This window comes from Caretta caretta, chromosome 2 (genome assembly GCF_965140235.1).
Source record: "Caretta caretta isolate rCarCar2 chromosome 2, rCarCar1.hap1, whole genome shotgun sequence".
NCBI lineage: Eukaryota > Metazoa > Chordata > Testudines > Cheloniidae > Caretta > Caretta caretta.
This window is the reverse complement of record NC_134207.1, coordinates 105,324,870-105,346,476: the sequence shown is the minus strand read 5'-3', so window position 1 is coordinate 105,346,476 and position 21,607 is coordinate 105,324,870. Positions and strand designations below refer to the sequence as shown.

The 21,607-nt window shown below is 44.9% G+C and overlaps 2 protein-coding genes across 3 annotated transcripts in view; one reads left to right on the top strand and one right to left on the bottom strand.

The window, feature by feature from the left end:
- The window catches only part of SLC66A2 (solute carrier family 66 member 2), a 108,926-nt gene that overhangs the window by 39,421 nt on the left and 47,898 nt on the right, over positions 1 to 21,607 (top strand). The gene's annotated exons all lie outside the window — the stretch shown is intronic.
- LOC125632227 (zinc finger and SCAN domain-containing protein 32-like) lies at positions 10,174 to 13,017 on the bottom strand. The gene is made up of 2 exons (XM_048840056.2): positions 11,371 to 13,017; positions 10,174 to 10,779 (listed from the first exon to the last, which is right to left on the bottom strand). The coding sequence occupies exons 1-2, from the start codon at positions 12,062 to 12,064 to the stop codon at positions 10,697 to 10,699; spliced, it is 777 nt and encodes a 258-aa protein (XP_048696013.2). The 5' UTR covers positions 12,065 to 13,017; the 3' UTR covers positions 10,174 to 10,696.

The window sequence follows — 21,607 nt, the reverse complement described above, 5'->3', positions numbered from 1 at the left end:
GAACTAGCTGAATAAACTGAAATGAAAAAAAATATTCTTCTCTTTGCACCTGCAGAAAGGGCTACTGCTGTCAAAAGCTGACTTAGCACTTCAACAGACTAGTTCCAGGTGCTTAGTGGTTTGACTTTCTTTACAGCTTAGCAGCAAACACCTAGTGCTTACTTTTAATTTAAATGATTGTAATAGATTAAGCCTTAACATAAGTTGTCAATTTCAAATTTAATTTTAAATAGGTTTTTTTTTTAAAAAATAAACCTGTTTGTAACCTCCCCCCCCCACAAATTGATTATTTTTTTTAATCCACCTTGTACAGGCCTACTTTAGTGAAGTCTGCATATAAACAATCTTTTGTTAGCAAAAATGCATTAAACACCAATATAGGGACTCTTATTCCCAATGAAACTTCATTGAATCACCATTTTCTTTGTTCCCATCAAGGGGAAATAAGATGATAAAACTTTATTCCTTTTTAGACCTAAAATAAGGTCCTTATCCTGCAGTGTGATGAGCACCCTTGATTTAAACGGAACTGAGGATACTTAAGACCATGCAGGATTTGGCGCCTTATCTTCTGTAATTATTTATTTTATTCATCTGACTCTTGAAAGTTTAACTGACTTAGGTTTTTCTTACTAGCTGTTCTTTTGAAATACTAGTTAGTTTCTTGAATATCTGTTTATCTTTTAATGGACTAATACATTTTTTTTTATGAAGCTTAAAGCCCAAGTCATATCTTAAAAAAGCCAGCCAGGCACTGTGCATGCTAAATCATTACTTTTGAGGATCAGCAATCTTAAAATACGCCCAAGGAACTACTGATAAATGCTGACAGAATAAATCTGATCTTATGAATTATTCCTGAGTGCTCTTCCTACATCTCTGGGGGGAGGAGTGCTATTAGGAAAAATGGCATTGTATTTGACTGTGAATGAGAGATGAGGTACAGGTGAGTCGCATCATACGTGCATTTAACTTACATTAATTCAACTATACGCGCTCGGCAAAAAAAAAAAAAAAGAAAAATAACAAGATACCTGTAAATAGTGCAGGCAATTCCGCCCACCATTCCACTCAATAAGCATATGCCCCGGAGTGAGCGTGAGATGGGAGACATGAATCTGCTTTTCCCTCAGTCGGTCTCAGTTCCCGTGTGCCTCTCATACTGTAAGCATCTCGCCGCACTGAGTGTGATTCTAGTGTTTAAACATACGTATTTTTCGTACAACATGGCCCCTAAACGCAAGCCAACTACTTCATCTGGTGCTCAACTGAAGAAAGAGTAATCTGTTCCAACACTGGAGGAAAAACTGGCTGTGTTGGACTTACTGAGAGATGGTATGTCAGTCTCCAATGTGGCGCGTAAACGTGGCCGCAACAAATTGAGCATTGTGCCATCAAGATTTGAGAGAGAGAAATTCGTCAAGCCGTGGCATCAAGTGCTCCAATAACTGCTAAGGTGACTAGCCAAGTGTGTGATAAGACTTTAGTGAAGAGTGAAAAGGCATTAAACTTATGGCTGGAAGACATGAACCGTAAACGTGTGCCTATCGATGGCAACAGGTTGCGAAAAAAGGCTCTTAGCCTCTACGCGCTGCTCAAACCTCCCACCCAAGAAGGACAGCCTTCTGATGAGAAGGCATTCAAAGCCAGCCAAGGTTGGCTTAACAGTTTTAGGAACTGCTTCAACCTCAGAAACGTGCAGACTGCTGGTGAAGCTGCAACTGCCAATGGAGAGGCAGCAAAAGCCTACCCCGAACAATTAAAGAAAATCATAGAAGAACAGGGCTAGCTTCCAGAACAAGTTTTTAATGCTGACGAGACTGGGCTCTTCTGGAAAAAAATGCCCAACTGCACTTACACTTCGAAATCAGAAAGACAAGCCCCTGGCTTCAAAGCAGCTAAAGACCGTGTGACTGCGTTGTTTTGTGGCAGTGTGGCTGGGCATTTAATAAAGCCGGGCTTGCTCTACAGGGCTGCAAATCCCCGTGCCCTAAAAGGCAAGAACAAAAATCTCCTGCCTGTGTTCTGGCAATCAAATAAAAAGGCTTGGGTGACGGCAGCATTATTTCTGGATTGGTTCCACAAGTGTTTCATTCCGGAGGTCAAGTGGTACCTCGAAGAGAAAGGACTTGACTTTAAAGTGTTGCTGATCGTAGACAATGCTCCTGGCCACCCTGTGGCACTCTGGTTTGCGTATAACGATGTTGAAGTCGTCTTCCCCCCCCCCCCATACCACCTTGTGACCAAGGCGTGATTCGCTGTTTCAAGGCCATATACACGAGGCTTACGTTCTCACGGATACGTAGCGCTATGGATGCTGATCCCAATCTTAATGTGATGGAGTGTTAGAAGTCCTTCAACATTGCCAGTTGCATCACTTATGTTAAACAGGCCATGGATGCAGTCAAGCCTGAAACAGTCAATGCATGTTGGCGAAACCTGTGGAAAGAATGTGTGAATGATTGATTTTAAGGGTTTCCCGACCATTGACAAAGAAGCCAAACGCATTGTTCAGGTGGCCAGGCAAGTGAGTGGTGATGGCTTCGTCGACATCCTTGAGGAAGAAACTGAAAAATGAATTGAGAGCCATAGAGAAACATTGACTAACGAAGAGTTAGAGGAACTGATAAAATCGTCTGCAGAAGACGAAGAAGATGACGAACAGGAAGAGCCAGCAAGTTGGAATCTTCATAAATTTGCTGAAGTGTTACAAGCAGCGAAACACTTGAATGATTTAATTTCTGAATATGATCCCTCTACAGAACGAAGCCTCAAAATCACACGTAGTATTACGGACCATTTGAGACCGTATCAAGAAATGTTTGAGCAGCTCAAGAGACAACAGCGACAGTTGCCAATCAAGGAAAAACAACCAGCAGCAGATGAGCCTATGCAACCAACTTCTCGAGCTGAATCGGAGCCAACCACTTCGTCTATGACTCGCTCTCCGTCTCCTGGATCGACATCAAGCCCTGATGACCCCCTGTAATTAAAAATACAGTACTATAAAATTATATTTTGCATATGTACTTTTTATTATATACTGTACATTACTGTATACATTATACATTTATACATTACTGTACAGGGTTGTATACACAAAACCATGTACAGTATACTGTACTTTATGGGTGATTAAAAGGATTTTCAAGGGTAATTTTGACTATACGTGATTTTCACCTTATGCGCTGACTTTAGAACCTAACTGCCAAGTAAGATGCGACTCCACTGTATTTGATTATAAATGCTATGTTAGCACAGATTGTATATATATAAAAGAAAATTAACAACCACTCATGTTCCATCATATTTTTAGGCAGGACTGCTTCTTTTGAAGTTTTCTTGAAGCACTGGAATATCTTCTCCTCCTTCCTTTCCATTCTCTATTTCACCTAACTGATTATCTGAAATGTGATAGTCATTTCAAGGAAGAACATATTACCCTTTATTATTTATTTTTTAAATAGTTATGTTTTTGAATTCAGTATTTTAGGAAAAGAATGTAGGGTTGAGGGGTTGGGGAGAATGGGCATTACATTTCTAAAGGTTCAGAAAAATTAAACAATTCCTATTTTTTAGTACATTGAAAAGAAGTTAAAATTTCTATCTACAGTGCATAATGATGTTGTTGGTGATACCATGTAATCAGGGAAAAACACTTCTACTTTTCTTTTATGAGCCAATAAACATCAGATTTTGAATTTTAGTGTCCTATAAGGGGTTTAATCTTTAAATAAATACCCAGATGATTTAAATGAAGGACATAGTTTCTTTCTTCTTTTGTGAGTGGTTTTGTATCCTGTGGGAAGACTGCAGGGATGCAATGAATGGGCAGACTTATAGCTTCATAGTAATTAGATGACATTTGACTCGTAAATCAGCAGTTAATGAATGGATGTAGAAAATGAATAGTAGGATTATGTAGTCTGCTGTCATTTTCACAGCTAAAAAGTAGTTGTAATAAATATAAAGGGAAAGGTAAACACCTTTAAAATCCTCCCTGGCCAGAGGAAAAACCCTTTCACCTGTAAAGGGTTAAGAAGCTAGGATAACCTTGCTGGCATCTGACCAAAATGACCAATGAGGAGACAAGATACTTTCAAAGCTGGAGGGGGGGGGGAACAAAGGCTCTCTCTGTCTGTGTGATGCTTTTGCTGGGAACAGAAAAGGAATGGAGTCTTAGAACTTAGTAAGTAATCTAGCTAGATATGCGTTAGATTCTGTTTTGTTTAAATGGCTGATAAAATAAGCTGTGCTGAATGGAATGTATATTCCTGTTTTTGTGTCTTTTTGTTTTGCCTAGAGGGATTCTCTATGTTTTGAATCTGATTACACTGTAAGGTATTTACCATCCTGATTTTACAGAGGTGATTCTTTTTCCTTTTTTTTCTTCAATTAAAATTCTTCTTTTAAGAACCTGATTGCTTTTTCATTGTTCTTAAGATCCAAGGGTTTGGGTCTGTGTTCACCTATGCAAATTGGTGAGGATTTTTATCAAGCCTTCGCCAGGAAAGGGGATGTAAGGTTTGGGGAGGATTTTGGGGGGAAAGACGTTTCCAAGCGGGCTCTTTCCCTCTTATATATTTGTTAGACGGTGGGTGGTGGCAGCAATAAAGTCCAAGGGCAAAAGATAAAATAGTTTGTACCTTGGGGAAGTTTTAACCTAAGCTGGTAAAAATAAGCTTAGGGGTTTTCATGCAGGTCCCCACATCTGCACCCTAGAGTTCAAAGTGGGGAAGGAACCTTGACAGTAGTATATGCTTAACTTGCATTTATTAAGTTGAGGATTAGGTATTTTTCAGGTATTAATAAAGTGGACTTCTAAAATGTAGGAATAGTATCAAAGTCTTCACATTGATCATGTTTTGTGGTACGTTTAAACAGCAAAGAACCTTCTTTTCAGTAATATTTATGCATATTTTATTACTGTTTCTGTATTTTATTCATATAGTGATTCAGTTTTAGTCTCTGACTGACATATTTGGAAAATACTATATGCGGGGTTGTATTTAAGAGCCCCGATATGATTTAAGTTCACCTCTCAAGCTTTTGAGGATGGGCTTTTTTAAAAAATGTTGTTAAATGATACCTACCTCAGTTTAATTGCATGTCTATATTTTTTTCTATGGATAATCTGTGGGATGAGTGTGACTCATTTTTTTTCTCTCTGCTTAGAAGGCAGCATTGACTCTGCCTGCCAAAGAAGACTTATTTTTACCTCTAGCTTAATTACTGTAGAACCAGTGCCATATAGCTTGGGTCAATACAAAGCTGTATGTTTGGTATTTTCAGTGGCAAAGGCACTCTACCCCCTTCAGTGTTCAAAATAAAATGTTTTACTGTTGCTGGACCTGCAACTCCCCGTTAAAAATTCAGTGAAATCCTCCTGCTTGTAGGGGCAGTTCTACAGTGGGTTTCTTTAGTCTTATATCTCCAAAGGATGATGATTTGACAGTTAAAAATGTCACTGTTTATTTTCAATAAAAATGTAGTAGCTGTAAATAGTGTAGAGTTGCCAACTTTCTAATAGCAGAAAACCGAACACCCTTGCCCCGCTCCATCCCTCCTCCCACCCTCTCTCACTCTTTCATTTTCAATGGGCTGGGGCAGGGGGTTGGGGCGCGGGAGGGGGCGAGGGGTGCAGGCTCTGGGTGGCACTTACCTCAAGTGGTTCCCAGGAGTAGTCAGCATGTCTTTCCGGCTCCTAGTAGGAGGGGCCAGAGGGCTCTGCGTGCTGCCCCCTCAGTTCCCATTGGCCAATGGGAGCTGCGGAGCCAATGCTTGGGGCAGGGGCAGCACGCGGAGCCCCCATGGCCGCCCCATGCCGAGGAGCCGGAGTAGGGTTGCCAACCCTCCCGGTTTGGCCGGGAGTCTTCAGGAATTGGGCTCCATCTCGTGGAGGCTACTGAAGCTAATCCAGGAGATTTTAGGCTGCTGAAAGTCCGGTGGCGCAGTGGGGCTAAGGAAGGCTCCCTACCTGGCTCCAAGCCACTCCCGGAAGTTGCTGGCATGTCTGGCAGCGGCTCCAAGGAGGAGGCACAGCCAGGGGATCTCTGTGCACTACCCCTACCCTGAGCACTGACTCCGCAGCTCCCATTGGCTGGGAATGGGGAACCGCGGCCAATAGGGGCTGCAGGGGTGGTACTTGCAGACAGGGGCAGAGCCGCCTGTGAGCCTAGGAGCGGGACATGCCAGTCGCTTCTGGGAGCCGCCTGAGGTAAGCAGTGCCCAGCCAGAGCCTGCACCCCTGAGCCTCTCCTGCACCCCAACCACCTGCCTCAGACCTCTTCTGCACCCCAACAGCTGGCACCCCGAACCTCCCCAGGCTCAGCCCGGAGCCCTCTCCCACACTCCAAACCCCTTGGCCCCAGCCCAGAGCCTGCACCCCGTCCTGCACCCCCAACACCAGCCTGGTGAAAGTGAGGGGAGGGAGCATGACAGAGAGAGGGGGGCTGGAGTAAGCGAGGGGCAGGGCCTCAGAAAAGTAGTGGGAAGGGGCCTGGCCTTGGGGAAGGGGCGGGGAAAAGGTGTTTGGGTTTGTGCGATTAGACAGTTGGAAACCCTATGCTGGAAGGAGATGCTGGCCGCTTCCTGGGAGCACCGCTGTGCCGCCAACTGGACTTTTAACACACTGGTCAGCTCCAGGATCCCTTTTCTTCTGCGTGTTCTGGTGGAAAACCAGACAATGTGGCAACCCTGGAATAGTGGCTCTGTCCTATTGTTCTCAATGGGACTGAAGCCAAAGGTGCTGTGTTATGATGTCTTCTTTCAGAATGGCCCTCACCTTCTGCTATTACCAATGAGAGTGAAGTCAAGCTGCTGTCAGGGGCCACCATCTCATGAGGTCATCTTGGATTTACTCTATTTGAGAACAACAGGATATGGCAGCAGTTTGGAAAGAGAAGAGATTTTCCTGAAATTCTCTGTAGTTGAACATAATTTGTCAGGCTCTGCTGAAGAACAAACTGTCAGTTCTGAAGAATAACAGCAAAAAATTATCATTAATCCTAATAGCATTTGTTCAAATTTAGACAGTACATGAGATTTCTCTGGATTTTAATTATATGGAAAGTTTTGAAGGGCCTGCATTATTCCATTAAGATCATTCAGGACAAAAAATGGTTTGATATAGTCTACATTTTTTTTTTTTTAAAAGAACCTGAAAAATAATCTTTAACCAGTTCATTCTGAACTTAAAGAATAAGGGCTGTAGTTTTGGCAAGATAGGCTGTATTCCTCATAGGTATTTTACCAAATGGCCGACTCCCTGCTTGAAGTGAAAAACAGCTCAACGTGAACAATGGAAGCAGGAGAAGCACTTCCATAATGAACAAAGAGCTAACAGCTGTGTATGTGACTTGTGCTCTTTATGCAGTAGCTAAGAGAATCAATCCAGCTCTCATTGAAGTTGCTGAAAGGACTCCCCTTGACTTCAGTAGGAGTTTATTGGGCCTGTCATGAGGATTTAAGAGAGACAGCTGAAGTTAAATACCTAAAATTTGTTTTTGTGAACTTTTGCCCCCTTCCTTCTCCCATGCCTAGGAAGGTGCTATGATAAGTAGTATGTAATTCATAAGTGAGAGGGAAAATATGACCATAAGAGATGTTGTCTTCATAAACCTCTATGTTGTCCTGCTTGAATCTACGGGTATGTCTACACTACGAAATTAGGTCGAATTTTAGAAGTCGGTTTTGTAGAAAGCGGTTTTATACAGTTTATTGTGTGTGTCCCCACACAAGTGCTCTAAGTGCATGTAGTCGGCGGAGTGTGTCCGCAGCACCGAGGAAACCATCGACTTCTGGAGCGTTGCACCGTGGGTGGCTATCTCACAGTTCCTGCAGTCTCCACCGCCCATCTGAATTCTGGGTAGAAATCCCAGTGCCTGATGGGGCTAAAACATTGTCACAGATGGTTCTGGGTACATATTGTCAGGCCCCAGTTCCCTCCCTCCCTCCCTCCCTCCCTCCGTGAAAGCAGGGGCAGACAATCGTTGCGCGCCTTTTTTCTTGAGTTACCTGTGCAGACGCCATACCATGGCAAGCATGGAGCCCGCTCAGCAAACCATCACCGTATGTCTCCTGGGTGCTGGCAGACATAGTACTGCATTGCTACACAGCAGCAGTTAATTGCCTTTTGGCAGCAGACAGTGCAGTATGACTGGTAGCAGTTGTCAACGTAGTCCTGGGTGCTCTTTTAACTGGGCGCCTGGGCAAACATGGGAGTGATTCAGCCAGGTCATTTCCCTTTTAAGTTTCATCTCGTGGCGATTCAGTCCTACCGGCAGTGCACTGTGTTTTAAGCTCCAGCCAGCAGAAGATGATGGCTAGTCATCATACTGCACCGTCTTCTGCCGAGCACCCAGGAGATGATGACGGCTAGCGGTCGTACTGCACAGTCTGCTGCCAGCAAGATTTGTAAAGATAGATGAAGTGGCTCAAAACAAGAAATAGACCAGATTTGTTTTGTATTCCTTTTCTCCTCCTTCCTTCTGTGAAATCAACGGCCTGCCAAACCCAGTTTTGAGTTCTATCCTTGAGGTTTTGAGTTCTATCCTTGAGGGGGCCATTCAGTTTCTCGCAAAGCCACCCCCTTTGTTGATTTTAATTCCCTGGAAGCCAACCCTGGAAGCCATGTCGTTAGTTGCCCCTCCCTCCGTCAGGACAACAGCAGACAATCATTCCGCGCCTTTTTTCTGTGCAGATGCCATACCACGGCAAGCATGGAGCCCGCTCAGATCACTTTGGCAATTAGGAGCACATTAAACACCACGCGCATTATCCAGCAGTATATGCAGCACCGGAACCTGGCAAAGCGATACCGGGCGAGTAGGCGACGTTAGTGCGGTAACATGAGTGATGAGGACATGGACACAGACTTCTCTCAAAGCAGGGGCCCTGGCAGTGTGGGCATCATGGTGCTAATGGGGCAGGTTCATGCGGTGGAATGCCGATTCTGGGCTCGGGAAACAAGGACAGACTGGGGGGACCGCATAGTGTTGCAGGTCTGGGACGATTCCCAGTGGTTGCGAAACTTTCGCATGCGTAAGGACACTTCCATGGAAATTTGTGACTTGCTTTCTCCTGCACTGAGGCGCAAGAATACCAAGATGAGAGCAGCCCTCACAGTTGAGAAGCGAGTGGCGATAGCCCTGTTGAAGCTTGCAACGCCAGACAGCTACCGGTCAGTTGGGAATCAATTTGGAGTGGGCAAATCTACTGTGGGGGCTGCTGTGATGCAAGTAGCCAACGCAATCAAAGCTCTGCTGATATCAAGGGTAGTGAGCCTGGGAAATGTGCAGGTCATAGTGGATGGCTTTGCTGCAATGGGATTCCCTAACTGTGGTGGGGCCATAGATGGAACCCATATCCCTATCTTGGCACCGGAGCACGAAGCCGGTGAGTACATAAACCGCAAGGGGTACTTTTCAGTAGTGCTGCAAGCAGTGGTGGATCACAAGGGACGTTTCACCAACATCAACGTGGGATGGCCAGGAAAGGTACATGACGCTCGCATCTTCAGGAACTCTGGTCTGTTTCAAAAGCTGCAGGAAGGGACTTTATTCCCAGACCAGAAAATAACCGTTGGGGATGTTGAAATGCCTATAGTTATCCTTGGGGACCCAACCTACCCCTTAATGCCATGGCTCATGAAGCCATACACAGGCAGCCTGGACCGTACTCAGGAGCTGTTCAACTACAGGCTGAGCAAGTGCAGAATGCTGGTAGAATGTGCATTTGGATGTTTAAAAGCGCGCTGGTGCAGTTTACTGACTCAGTTAGACCTCAGCGAAACCAATATTCCCACTGTTATTACTGCTTGCTGTGAGCTCCATAATATCTGTGAGAGTAAGGGGGAGACGTTTATGGCGGGGTGGGAGGTTGAGGCAAATCTCCTGGCTGCTGGTTTCGCACAGCCAAACACCAGGGCAGTTAGAAGAGCACAGGAGGGTGCGGTGTGCATCAGAGAAGCTTTGAAAACCAGTTTCATGACTGGCCAGGCTACGGTGTGAAAGTTCTGTTTGTTTCTCCATGATGAAACCCCCCGCCCCTTGGTTCACTCTACTTCCCTGTAAGCTAACCACTCTCCCCTCCTCCCTTTGATCACCGCTTGAAGAGGCAATAAAGTCATTGTTGCTTCACATTCATGCATTCTTTATTCATTCATCACACAAATAGGGGGATAACTACCAAGGTAGCCCGGGAGGGGTGGTGGAGGAGAGAAGCACCAGGAGGGGTGGTGGAGGAGGGAAGGACAAGGCCACACAGCACTTTAAAAGTTTAAAACTTATTGAATGCCAGCCTTCTGTTGCTTGGGCAATCCTCTGGGGTGGATTGGCCGGGAGGCCAGAGGCCCCCCCACCACGTTCTTGGGCATCTGGGTGAGTAGGCTATGGAACTTGGGGAGGAGGGTGGTTGGTTACACAGGGGCTGTAGCGGCGGTCTGTGCTCCTGCTGCCTTTCCTGCAGCTCAACCATACGCTGGAGCATATTGGTTTGATCCTCCAGCAGCCTCAGCATTGAATCCTGCCTCCTCTCATCACGCTGCCGCCACATTTGAGCTTCAGCCCTCTCTTCAGCCTGCCACCTCTCCTCCCAGTCATATTGTGCTTTCCTGCACTCTGACATTGTCTGCCTCCACGCAGTCGTCTGTGCTATTTCAGTGTGGGAGGACACTATGAGCTTAGAGAACATTTCATCACGAGTGCGTTTTTTTTCGCCTTCTAATCTTCACTAGCTTCTGGGAAGGAGAAGATCCTGTGATCATTGAAACACATGCAGCTGGTGGAGAAAAAAAAAGAGGCAGTGGTATTTAAAAAGACACATTTTCTAGAACAATGGCTGCACTCTTTCACGGTAAACCTTGCTGTTAACATTACATACATAGCACATGTGCTTTCGTTCCAAGGTCGCATTTTGCCTCCCCCACCACGTGGCTAGCCCCTCACCCCCCACACCCAAACCACCGGCTAACAGTGGGGAACATTTCTGTTCAGCCACAGGCAAACAGCCCAGAAGGAACGGGCACCTCTGCATATCTCCTTAAGAAAAGCACCCTATTTCAATCAGGTGACCATGAATGGTGTCACTGTCCTGAGGATAACACAGAGAGATAAAGAACGGATGTTGTTTGAATACCAGCAAACATACACTGCAATGCTTTGTTCTACAATGATTCCCGAGTACGTGCTACTAGCCTGGTGTGGTAAAGTGTCCTACCATGGTGGGTGGAATAAGGCTGCCCTCCCCAGAAACCTTTTGCAAAGGCTTTGGGAGTACATCCAGGAGAGCTGCAAATGCCAGGGAAAATTAATCATTAAACATGCTTGCTTTTAAACCATATATATTTTATATTTTAAAAGGTACGCTCACCAGAGGTCCCTTCTCCGCCTGGCAGGTCCGGGAGGCAGCCTTGGGTGGGTCCGGGAGGGACTGCCTCCAGGTCCAGGGTGAGAAAGAGTTCCTGGCTGTTGGGAAAACCGGTTTCTCCGCTTGCTTGCTGTGAGCTGTCTACAACTTCATCATCATCATCTTCCTTGTCCCCAAAACCTGCTTCCGTATTGCCTCCATCTCCATTGAAGGAGTCAAACAACACGGCAGGGGTCATGGTGGCTGAACCCCCAAAAGTGGCATGCAGCTCATCATAGAAGCGGCATGTTTGGGGCTCTGACCCGGAGCGGCCGTTTGCCTCTCTCGTTTTCTGGTAGGCTTGCCTCAGCTCCTTAAGTTTCACGTGGCATTGCTTCGGGTCCCTGTTATGGCCTCTGTCCTTCATGCCCTGGGAGATTTTGACAAATGTTTTGGCATTTCGAAAACTGGAACGGAGTTCTGATAGCACGGATTCCTCTCCCCAAACAGCGATCAGATCCCGTACCTCCCGTTTGGTCCATGCTGGAGCTCTTTTGCGATTCTGGGACTCCATCATGGTCACCTCTGCTGAGGAGCTCTGCATGGTTACCTCTGCTGATGAGCTCTGGCCAGTGTGGCAAGCTGCAGGTGACCATGCAAACAGGAAATTGAAATTCAAACGTTCGCCGGCCTTTTCCTGTCTACCTGGCCAGGGCATCTAAATTGAGAGTGCTGTCCAGAGCGGTCACAATAGAGCACTCTGGGATTGCTCCCAGAGGCCAATACCATCTAATTGCGTCCACAGTACCCCAAATTCGACCCAGCAAGGCCGATTTAAGCGCTAATCCACTTGTCAGAGGTGGATTAAGGAAATCGATTTTAAGAGCCCTTTAAGTCAAAAAAAGGGCTTCATCGTGTGGACGGGTGCAGGTTTACATTGATTCAACGCTGCTAAATTCGACCTAAACTCCTAGTGTAGACCAGGGCTACAAGGGAAGTGGTGGGAGAGAGCATATTCTGGTCTGTTGCCCAAACTAGTGAAGAAATGTATGTGATGCTCAGGCCCTGAACAGTTTCTCACCTTCAGTCCCCTGACTGCAAATAATGCCTGTGTGGATTCTTCCTTTATACTCATGGAGTCATGGATGGCCTTATGAACATATAATTAGGGCTTCAGTTTTTTTGGAGGGGGTTTATTAACTTTCCTTTTTCAAGTTTTATTTTAGCAATTTTTGAGTTTTGTGTAGAATAATTGGGGGGTGGGTGGTGTCTTCTGGATTTTCTCTTTGTATATACTCTGACTAATGTCTTTGTAATGTTCACTTGGATTTGGAAATTTGTTAATTTCACGTTTTCAGACATTTACATCTAAAATGTCCGTGTTGTAACCGTGGGGGTCCAGACCCAAAATGGGGTTATGAGGGAGTTGCAAACCTGTTGTGGGGAGGTCGTGGGCAATGTTCCCGCTAATTTTTCCATCCATATGTGGAATGAATTTTGTTATGTGCCCCAACATGGAGGTGATGTGTGGCGGGGGTGGGACTGAGGGGTTCAGAGTGTGGGAGGGGGCTCAAGGCTGGGGCAGAAGGTTGGGGCGAGGGCTCCAGCTGGGGATGAGGGGTTCAGGGTGCAGCAGCCCTGGGGCTGGGGAGTCACTGCACCCCCGCCCAATATCTCCCACCCTCACCTCACCACACCACACCACACCCCACCCCATGCCCCTGAGTGCAGTGTGCACGCCTGTGTGGCCCTTGGTGGTCTCCTGAGCAGCCTTGCAGGCACGCACCTTAGAGGAAACGTAGGTCGTGCGATTGCCATCCTCACTTCTGCGCTGCCGTCACAGCTAAGCACACCCTGAGCTTCCTATGGCCACAGAAGGCTCCCAGAGGTGGAGATCGGTCTTATTTCCCCCTGAGAGCGGCCACACAGGGAAAGAGCAAGGCCTGTTCCTCCCCAGCTTGGCTGGAACTAGCAGCTAGGAGCCCCCGGCTGAGGTGCTACCAGCAGCACGGGGGAGATCAGACCCACCTCCACATCTGGCAACCTTCTGCGACTGCAGGAAACTTCGGGGTTGCTGCCCAGTCCTGCAGCTGGGGTGGGTACCTGAAGCTGAGTCTGATCTCCCCTGAGCGTGGCTGTGCAGGGAAAGAGAAAGTCCCATCCCTCCCCAGCCCAGAGGGGATTAACAGCTGGAGCCAACGGGTAGCCCCTCTTCCCCGGAGCCCTTCCTCTGCTCTCCCCTCCAAAAGCTAGATTTCATGGGGGAGGTCTGATTTCATGGTCCAAATTTTCATGGCTGTGAATTTGGTAGGGCCCTATTTATATGGGCACAATCTCTCTCTTTTTTTAAGAAAAATCACTTGCAGCTCAGCTTTAAGTTACAAAAAGAAACTTCGTCCTTCAGCACCCTCTGCATTTATAATGGGGTTTGGTTGCTTGATTTGTAAGGGTACTTTTACAAACTCTGTGAGCAGCTTCATAACTGTCCAGTCTCAATTTCCCATAGATAATAATTGAGAAGTGTGAGTTGCTACTCTTGGACTTTCCCCCTCACTGTCCAAATATACAAGACATCCAATGTGAACAGCCAAAATGAAAAAATACGTAGGGTTTTTATACTGCCACCTGTAACTGTAGTATCAGAGTGCCTGCCATGTAAAATCAATAGTAATTTGATTCAGCATCCTTCTTTTGCTTTTAACTCTTCACTGCCTCTGCAAGAGCTTTGGTATTTACACAATCATTCCTTCCTCCTGCCCCTTCTGTGAGAAGGGTGTAGTAAAATAACTTGTAATTACTCATCCAAGGAATAGAACAAACAAAATTAATATCAAAATGACTTAAATAGTCCTCTCCACAAATTCCTAATTAAATTCCTATGTATAATAGATGCGGAAGGCTGCACAGTTCATCAGTCTAATAGCTCGTCAGCTGTCATGCCTTCTCCCCCTGTTCCCTTGAGTAAAGACAGGATGTGCAACAAGCCTGACAAAGGAGGACAAATGTCTATATCATTCAGCCACAAAAACTGCTCTGTGCTGTGGTGGGGGGAGTGTTAATCTTGTTAGTGAACACCATTTATACCCTTGTGTCTGTTTTTTCTGTTTTATTCCTCTTTACAAATTCAGTTTAAAAAACAAAGTTAAACTCCAGAGGATTTTAAAGAAAACAAATGATTCATTTCAGTGTTTTAATTTCTTGTTCCACCCCCTTCTCCCCTAAAACTGCGTTTATCTTAATTATTAAGGCACTAATATGCAGACGAGATATACTTTTATAAATGAACACAAATTGTTCTTATAAATAAAAAAAAATTGCCTTGCATAACTATTGTCAATCATGTCAGACCAGAGATTAAGAAGTTAAAGGAAAAGTTTATTTTATGGTAGCTCAGTCTCACTTAGCTTTTTCAGCTTTCCGATCACAAGCATTGAAATCAATGAGACCAATGTCCCTGAATAAAACTCTTTAATGGCTTCCACCCCCACAAATTCTCTTTGTTAAAGGAGTGGTAGACCTATGGCTTGAAATTCTACCTGTTTCGGTTCAGTCAGTGTACAGCAGGGGTTGTCAAACTGGGGGTTGTGACCCCTTGAGCAGTCGTGAGGTTATTACCTGGGGAGTTGTGAGCTGTCAGCCTCAACCCCCAAACCGTGCTTCACCTCCAGAATTTATAATAAGTGTGAAATATAAAAAAAGTGTTTTTAATTTATATGGGGGGGTCTCACTCAGAGGCTTGCTGTGTGAAAGGGGTCACCAGTACAAAAGTTTGAGAACCACTGGTGTATCGTAATTTACATTTGTGCAGAAATGTCTTAGAGTGAATTTTTACTTAAGCTTTACTAGGGAGCATTGAGATCTTTATCTCTCTTGCTTTTTGCAGTATTAATTATGTTACCAGTGTAGCTTCCTCCTCTCAAATTCATGACTTTAATGTAGTTTTCCCTGCTACCCACTTCTCCCCCCTGACAGTGGGGAGTATACATCTCTTTACTTGCTGGTACTGTCTTAACCTTGGAAAAGCCTTGGAAAGCAGAAACCTCTCTTCTCTCTTCCCCCTCCCCCCCGCCCCTGAGAAATTTTAAGAGGAATGAAATGAGCGTGAGCTGTGCTTTCCTGCTAACACATGTTTCTGGTTGGTTACTTTCTGCAGCCTAGCTTTAAAAACGTGGCTGGGTTTGCACAGTGTATAGACTGACAGATTCACTAGGAATGAGCAGCCCTGCAATGCACTGCATTTAGATGGAGCAATTTGTATAGTGAGGGTGGCTGAGAGCCATTGAACCAAACTGTAAACCCTGGATATGATGGAAACCAGGCAGGCAGTGTGGCAGAACCCCTAGTTCCAGCCCCTATGGTGCATTGTGTAGTCAGTTTCAGTTTTTAAAAACATTTTAATTGAGGCCTTTCGTCCCCCATTTATCAGACTTCGGCAGGTGCCAAGAAATGTTTAGCAGGCCACATGGCATCGTTACCAAAGGATGTAAATGGAGAATACGGTTTTTCATTCGGATTCTAAACTAGTTTGGCCACTGTGGGGCTGTGGAGTCTGTCTTGGTTGGAGGTAGGTTGCCTAGGAAACTTGGATTAAACTTTGCAAAAAAGAGGAAAGAGGGGAGAACTGCATGCTATTTTTAGACAGACTGGTGAAGTTAGTGTGTGGGACAAAACCATGTGCATGGGTGCTCTCTCTCCTCCTTTATCTTTTTGAATAGGATATTCAGCTGTCACTGTGGAGGTGTTGCTACATTTCCATAACTTCACAATTTAAAAATTATTCTTTCTCCTGAGAGTTGATATCAAAAACAAACCTTGAAATCGTCAGACACACAATCTAACTTTAAAAAAGGAGGACTTGTGGCACCTTAGAGACAAACCAATTTATTTGAGCATAAGTTTTCATGAGCTACGGCTCACTTCATCTCAAATAAATTGGTTAGTCTCTAAGGTGCCACAAGTACTCCTTTTCTTTTTGCGGCTACAGACTAACACGGCTGCTACTTTAAAACAATCTGACTTTAATATATCAAATATTAGTGGGCACATCTTTCTATTAGTTCTAGTATAACTAATTGAGAGGAGTACAGAGACAAGGTGGGTGAAGTAATAATTTTTTGGGGGGCCAACTTCTGTTCGTGAAGGGGACAAGTGTCACAGAGCTCTTCCTCAGGTCTGGACTTGAAGAGTACACGCAGCTTAGATCAAATGGAAAAAGAATTGGGCTCTAATAAAATATTCTGATAGTTACTGTTAATGTCAAATTTGGTTGATGATTATCTTCAACATTTAGCTGATTACATGGAATGATATGCAGTCTCTTTTCAGTTTGTGGGGCATATGTCCCTCACAACAGAGAAGACACAGGACTCATGCATGGCAAATGCAAAGAAGATTCTTTGAGGCTGCTGTGCACAGATTATCTAGCTCTCTGGCTCTTGTATCACAGTTTGTGCCACACAGCATTACCACCCCAGGAGGGGGGATAGGGGCAGCGTGGTGGGTAGTGCTTACCTAGAGCAATCACAGAATGGATTGCTGACTATGTTACATTTGCAGTTCGCTTTTACTATTAATGGAAGTTTCACTCACAAACCAAAAAGAGAACAGTCCTCAGTTTGTAAGTGGCTCGTAAATTGTTAGCACATTTCCCATGCTTTTCTAGTTTAAAGGAGTTGTTGTCCGACAGTTACAGTTACAGTGTTGTCCGACAGTTACAGCACGGGTTAGGCATCTTGGGTTCTGGAAGTAACTGGCTATATTTGACATACAGCCTCAGGAGCACATAGCACTGTGGCATCCGTGTAGGTAGCCTGCAGTCCAACGCTGTGCAGATCCAGTTTCCACACCTGGAAAATTTGAGATGAGACATGTTCATCTCTGTAAAACTCATTGCGATCCCTGGATGAAAGTTGATCAATAAGTGCAAGGTGTTTAGTATATTAATCTGAGGTTATGTCTAAGCTACACAGCTTTTAGCGACATGGCTGTGACACTATAGCTGTGCCACTAAAAGTCATGCAGTGTAGCCGCTGTTCGTCAGTTCTCCTGCCGACAAAAAAACTTCCACCCCAGTGAGAGCACTCCTGCCGACAGCGTTGTCCACACCGATGCTTGTCGTTGGCAAAATTTTTGTCTTTCGGTGGGGGGTTAACACCTATGAAAAGCAAAAGTTTTGTCATTCAATTGCCAGTGTAAACAAAGCCTGACACTACTTTGCTGGGGTTTCAAATGATCAACTAGTACTGGTTAAAATAAATTAAAACCGTTTTCATGGGAAAAATGGCTTCAGCTTAAAACTACAAGATGCAAGAGGTTCATAGTTCCAGGTTGCCTGTCATACTGCACTTAATTCATTCCTTTGTACTGTCTCAGTATTGGGTCCTTTGTCTGTAGGCTCCCTCTTGCCCCCCAAAAAGAACCCTTCCCAAACCCCCACACTTAACTAAAAATGCTATGTTGCTATATGTAGTGTGAATAATATGAAGAAAAATAAACTCTGGGTCTATATACCCTTGGCATATACAATCAGAATTGGTCTGTTTTATATTTTAAATCTTAGGCAGGTACGTTTGCTCATCTCATTTCTAAAAGCCCAGCTGATAGTTCTAGTCTGTGTTATGAGCATTCTAAATACTACTTTTGTGTTTAAACAAAAATCTTTCATGCTTTTCTTGCTTAACATCATGATGTTTTTTAAAGGCTGTACCATCAGCATTACTATTGAATGATTTTTATTTATTTTTTAGTGTTTTAGGTGCAATCTGCTTTAGATAGTTTGTGTGTTTTCTGTCTTCTGTCATACTACAACAACATGCTTCTAAATTTGGGATTAGCAAAAGTATAATCCTAACAATGAGGTTTTTTTCAAAAGGATAACTAAAGTGGTTTTAAAGGGACATTTAGTCAATTTTAAAAGATTAGCTAAAACTAGTTCCAGAAATTATAAGTTCCCATGCCAATTTTTGTGATTTTTTTTTTACAGTCAATTTTTCTATTTTAAAAAGTGATTTTTCTCTCCTCTTGCTGTGTGAAAGACCCACGCAAACTGAGAGTTTGTACAAACAGTGATGCTGTCTACACACAGTTGGCTGTCAAATGCACAAAGTAAACAAACTGAAAAAATAGGTTTTTTTGTCTCTACTTTCTTTCTATTTTGTATGAATTGTAGGCATTTCTTGTAAAACCATTTGGTGTAAAACATTTTCAGACCAAGTGAAGTTTTCAAGTTGGCAAAACAGTAGTCATTGCATTTTATTTATTAATTTTTAAAACTGAGTTCCAACAACACTGTGCTAGGTGCAAAGGCAGTCCCTGCCCCAAAGGGCTTAAAATAAGAAAAGTGACATATGAAGGGTGGGTGAGAAAGGGATGCAACGAGAGATACCATTTTTATGCCCATATATACACTTGTAATTTTTTAATTGTAACTAAAGTGCCAGCTCTCCCCACCTGCCCCTTATTTGCCCCTTTGCCATCATTAATTAGTTGGTTACTTGTAGGCATCACAGCAGATGGATATTGGAGAGGTGAAGCAGAAAAGTGTTGGTGGCTCACCTATCAGGGAGGGTATAATACCGTTGCTTGGGAGGCTGCACTGAGGAAAGCTTGGAGACATTGGTGTGCAACGCTGACAGCTGGGCAGATGAGGCTGATATTATTGGTGAACAAATGAGGGTAGGAGTCTATGCAATAATTGATGAGCCACCCCATAGGGATGGGGCAGAGTTGTGAAGAGTCTTGAAGATGAGGACAAGGAACTTGAACTGGATGGGGTGAAAAAGGGGCACCAGTGGAGAGATTCAAAGAGGTGGGTGATGTGGTCATAGAAAAGGATCCTGGTAGCTGCATTCAGAATGGATTTGGGGAAGGGGCTGATGTGGTGCTGAGGAGGTTTTAGTAATCCAGTATTGCCAGTCCCAAGCATTCGGAAATCACGAGTCAAGACTTAAGTCTGATCGACTTTCAGTGAATATCCCAAGTGCCTTAAATTTCCAAACTTTTTTTACTAAGGTGACCCATGAGTTACATTTTGTCCTTTTTGGGGACTCACCATGTCCCCTGCTTGGCTCCCTCAAACCCCTTGCTCTTGCCGTCCCAGCTCTACACCCCTCTCCCTGCAGCTGGGCCGCCATTGATACCTGGCTGCTGACTGTCCACTCACTGGCTCCAGTCATCTCCTCTGTGCTGCTGCCTGCACCCTCTTGCTCTCACTTCCCCTGGGTGGCAGGCAGCTGTGTGGGGAGTGGGATCCAGGCAGCAGCAGCAGCGTTGAGGGAGTGGCTGGAGGGAGCTAGTAAGCAGATGGTCAGCAGTCTGTCCCTGCCCAGCGTGTGCCTCAGAGGTGCTTCCTCTCTGCTGGTGCTGCTGCCTGGATCCCATTTCCCATACAGCTGCTCATGGGAAGTGAGAGCGCAGGGGAGAGCACCTCTAGGGCACATGCAACCTGCCTAGACCCTGACCCACAATTTGGGAAGCACTGCTTTAGGGCACTTTTGAAAGTGGAATTTAGACTCTTAAGTCACTTAGGGTAAAAATATCAATAGCATCTATGCCTTAGAAGTACTGTGGAGGGAGAAGCAGTTTAGGAACAGCTGGATGTGGATGCCGACTGACAGGAAGAAATCTGGGACAGACTTCTTGGTCAAGTCACTTAGCCTCTGTGTCTCAGTTGTTCATCTGTAAAATGGGATTAACAGCACTGCCCTGCTGCACAAGGGTGTTGTGAGGATAAATAAATTAAAGGTTGGGAGGCACTCAGATATTACAGTGATAGGGGCACATAAAATAGATAGAGGTGACCGTGACTCGCAGATTGTAGGCCTGAGAGACTGGGGGGAGGCTGATGGTGGCATTAGCAGTTGCAGAGGATTTGTGGGAGAGGAGGGAGTTTCAGAGGAAAGATGAGTACAGTTCAGAGCTATAAAAAGCTTTGGTGCTAAAACTCTAATTTCTCTTTCTTGTTCAAGGAGTGAGTTTAATCACTTCCTCCTTCATCCAGGATAATTTATAAGGACACTTGGGATCACACTAAGTACCGCTGGCTTTTATCACTCTTTTAAACTTTAAAGCTCACTGTCTCTCTCTTTTTTTCTCATTAATTCTGCTTGCTTTCTTTTTTCTTCTTCTTTTTTTTTTAAAGACAGCTACTTAGCTGTTTCTGCGGCTGATGAGCACTATTAAGGCCATCACAGACCACTTGGCAACAATTAAACTTGGACTTCTCCAACCCTCTTAAGCCGAGCTCTCTCTCACAACTCTACTGTATCTGGTATATTACCTAGTGACCTGTCACTAGAGCACCCAGAGCAGGGTTGTTAACTGCATTTCATGCCTTGCCGTTGAGGTGGGGGGGGGTTTCCATTTCAAGGAAGATTTTTATGAGTTATTTCTCACTGAACTTTACAGTGCTTTTAAAAAAAACCCCTATTTCCAATTCATAAGTCGCTGCATGAACCGAACTCTGCTAATTGAAGGCCCTCTATTAGATCCTACGGCGATGGGAGCCGTGCAAAACCCTTAGGTAAGGATGAGGTGTCACTGATAAATCTTGCTGCATCCCTGCTGCTCCACCAGCAATGCTAGCCTTGACCACCTTCACGTCTGCTCCTCCCACAAGCCTCTTTGTGGTTCCTTCCATTGTGGCCCTTACACATGGAACGGCTTCCCTAATTTGACCTGTAAGACTGCTACTCTCACCTCCTTCAAATCCCTTCTCCAGATCCAAGGCGCTGGAACTGGGAGGGGCAGAGGGCCATGGCTCCTCCACTTTTAAAAGTGGGTGGGCTATACCCTCCCATTTTTTACCAACTATAAGGATGAGCCACTGGGGTGGGAGGGGGCGGAGAGGAGTGAGCGGGGGTGGGGCCTCCAGGGGAAGGGGAGGCGTGGGGGCAGGGCCATGGTTTGGGCGCCGGTGAGGCCCTCCCACTTTTAGGGACCTTCTGCCACTCCTGCTCAAAATCCTCTTCTATCATAATGCCTGCAAGAAATCAGCCAACATACAGTGGATAGATTGAGAGGGGTCAGGGTCAGGCAGCTGAGCATCAAATAGGAATGTTAATACAAATGTATTTTATTATTAAAATATACTGTTTTTAATATATATAATAAATGTGTGTGCATATAGCTATTTGATAGACTTCCTCACCTTCTATAACTTGTCCTTCATCTTGGATTATAGGGCATGGACCATGTCTATATCTATTTGTACAGTCTCTGCACCATGGGCGCTGGAACTAGGGGTGCTGCTGCACCCCTGGCT

What these genes read in the sequence shown, in the direction of transcription:
- LOC125632227 (XM_048840056.2), bottom strand. Translation starts at nt 12,064, where the DNA reads ATGCCCTGGCCAGGTAGACAGGAAAAGGCCGGCGAACGTTTGAATTTC. An exon ending in AGGCGGAGAAGGGACCTCTG is followed by an intron (nt 10,780 to 11,370) that starts GTGAGCGTACCT and finishes TTTCTCCACCAG; the next exon opens with CTGCATGTGTTTCAATGATC.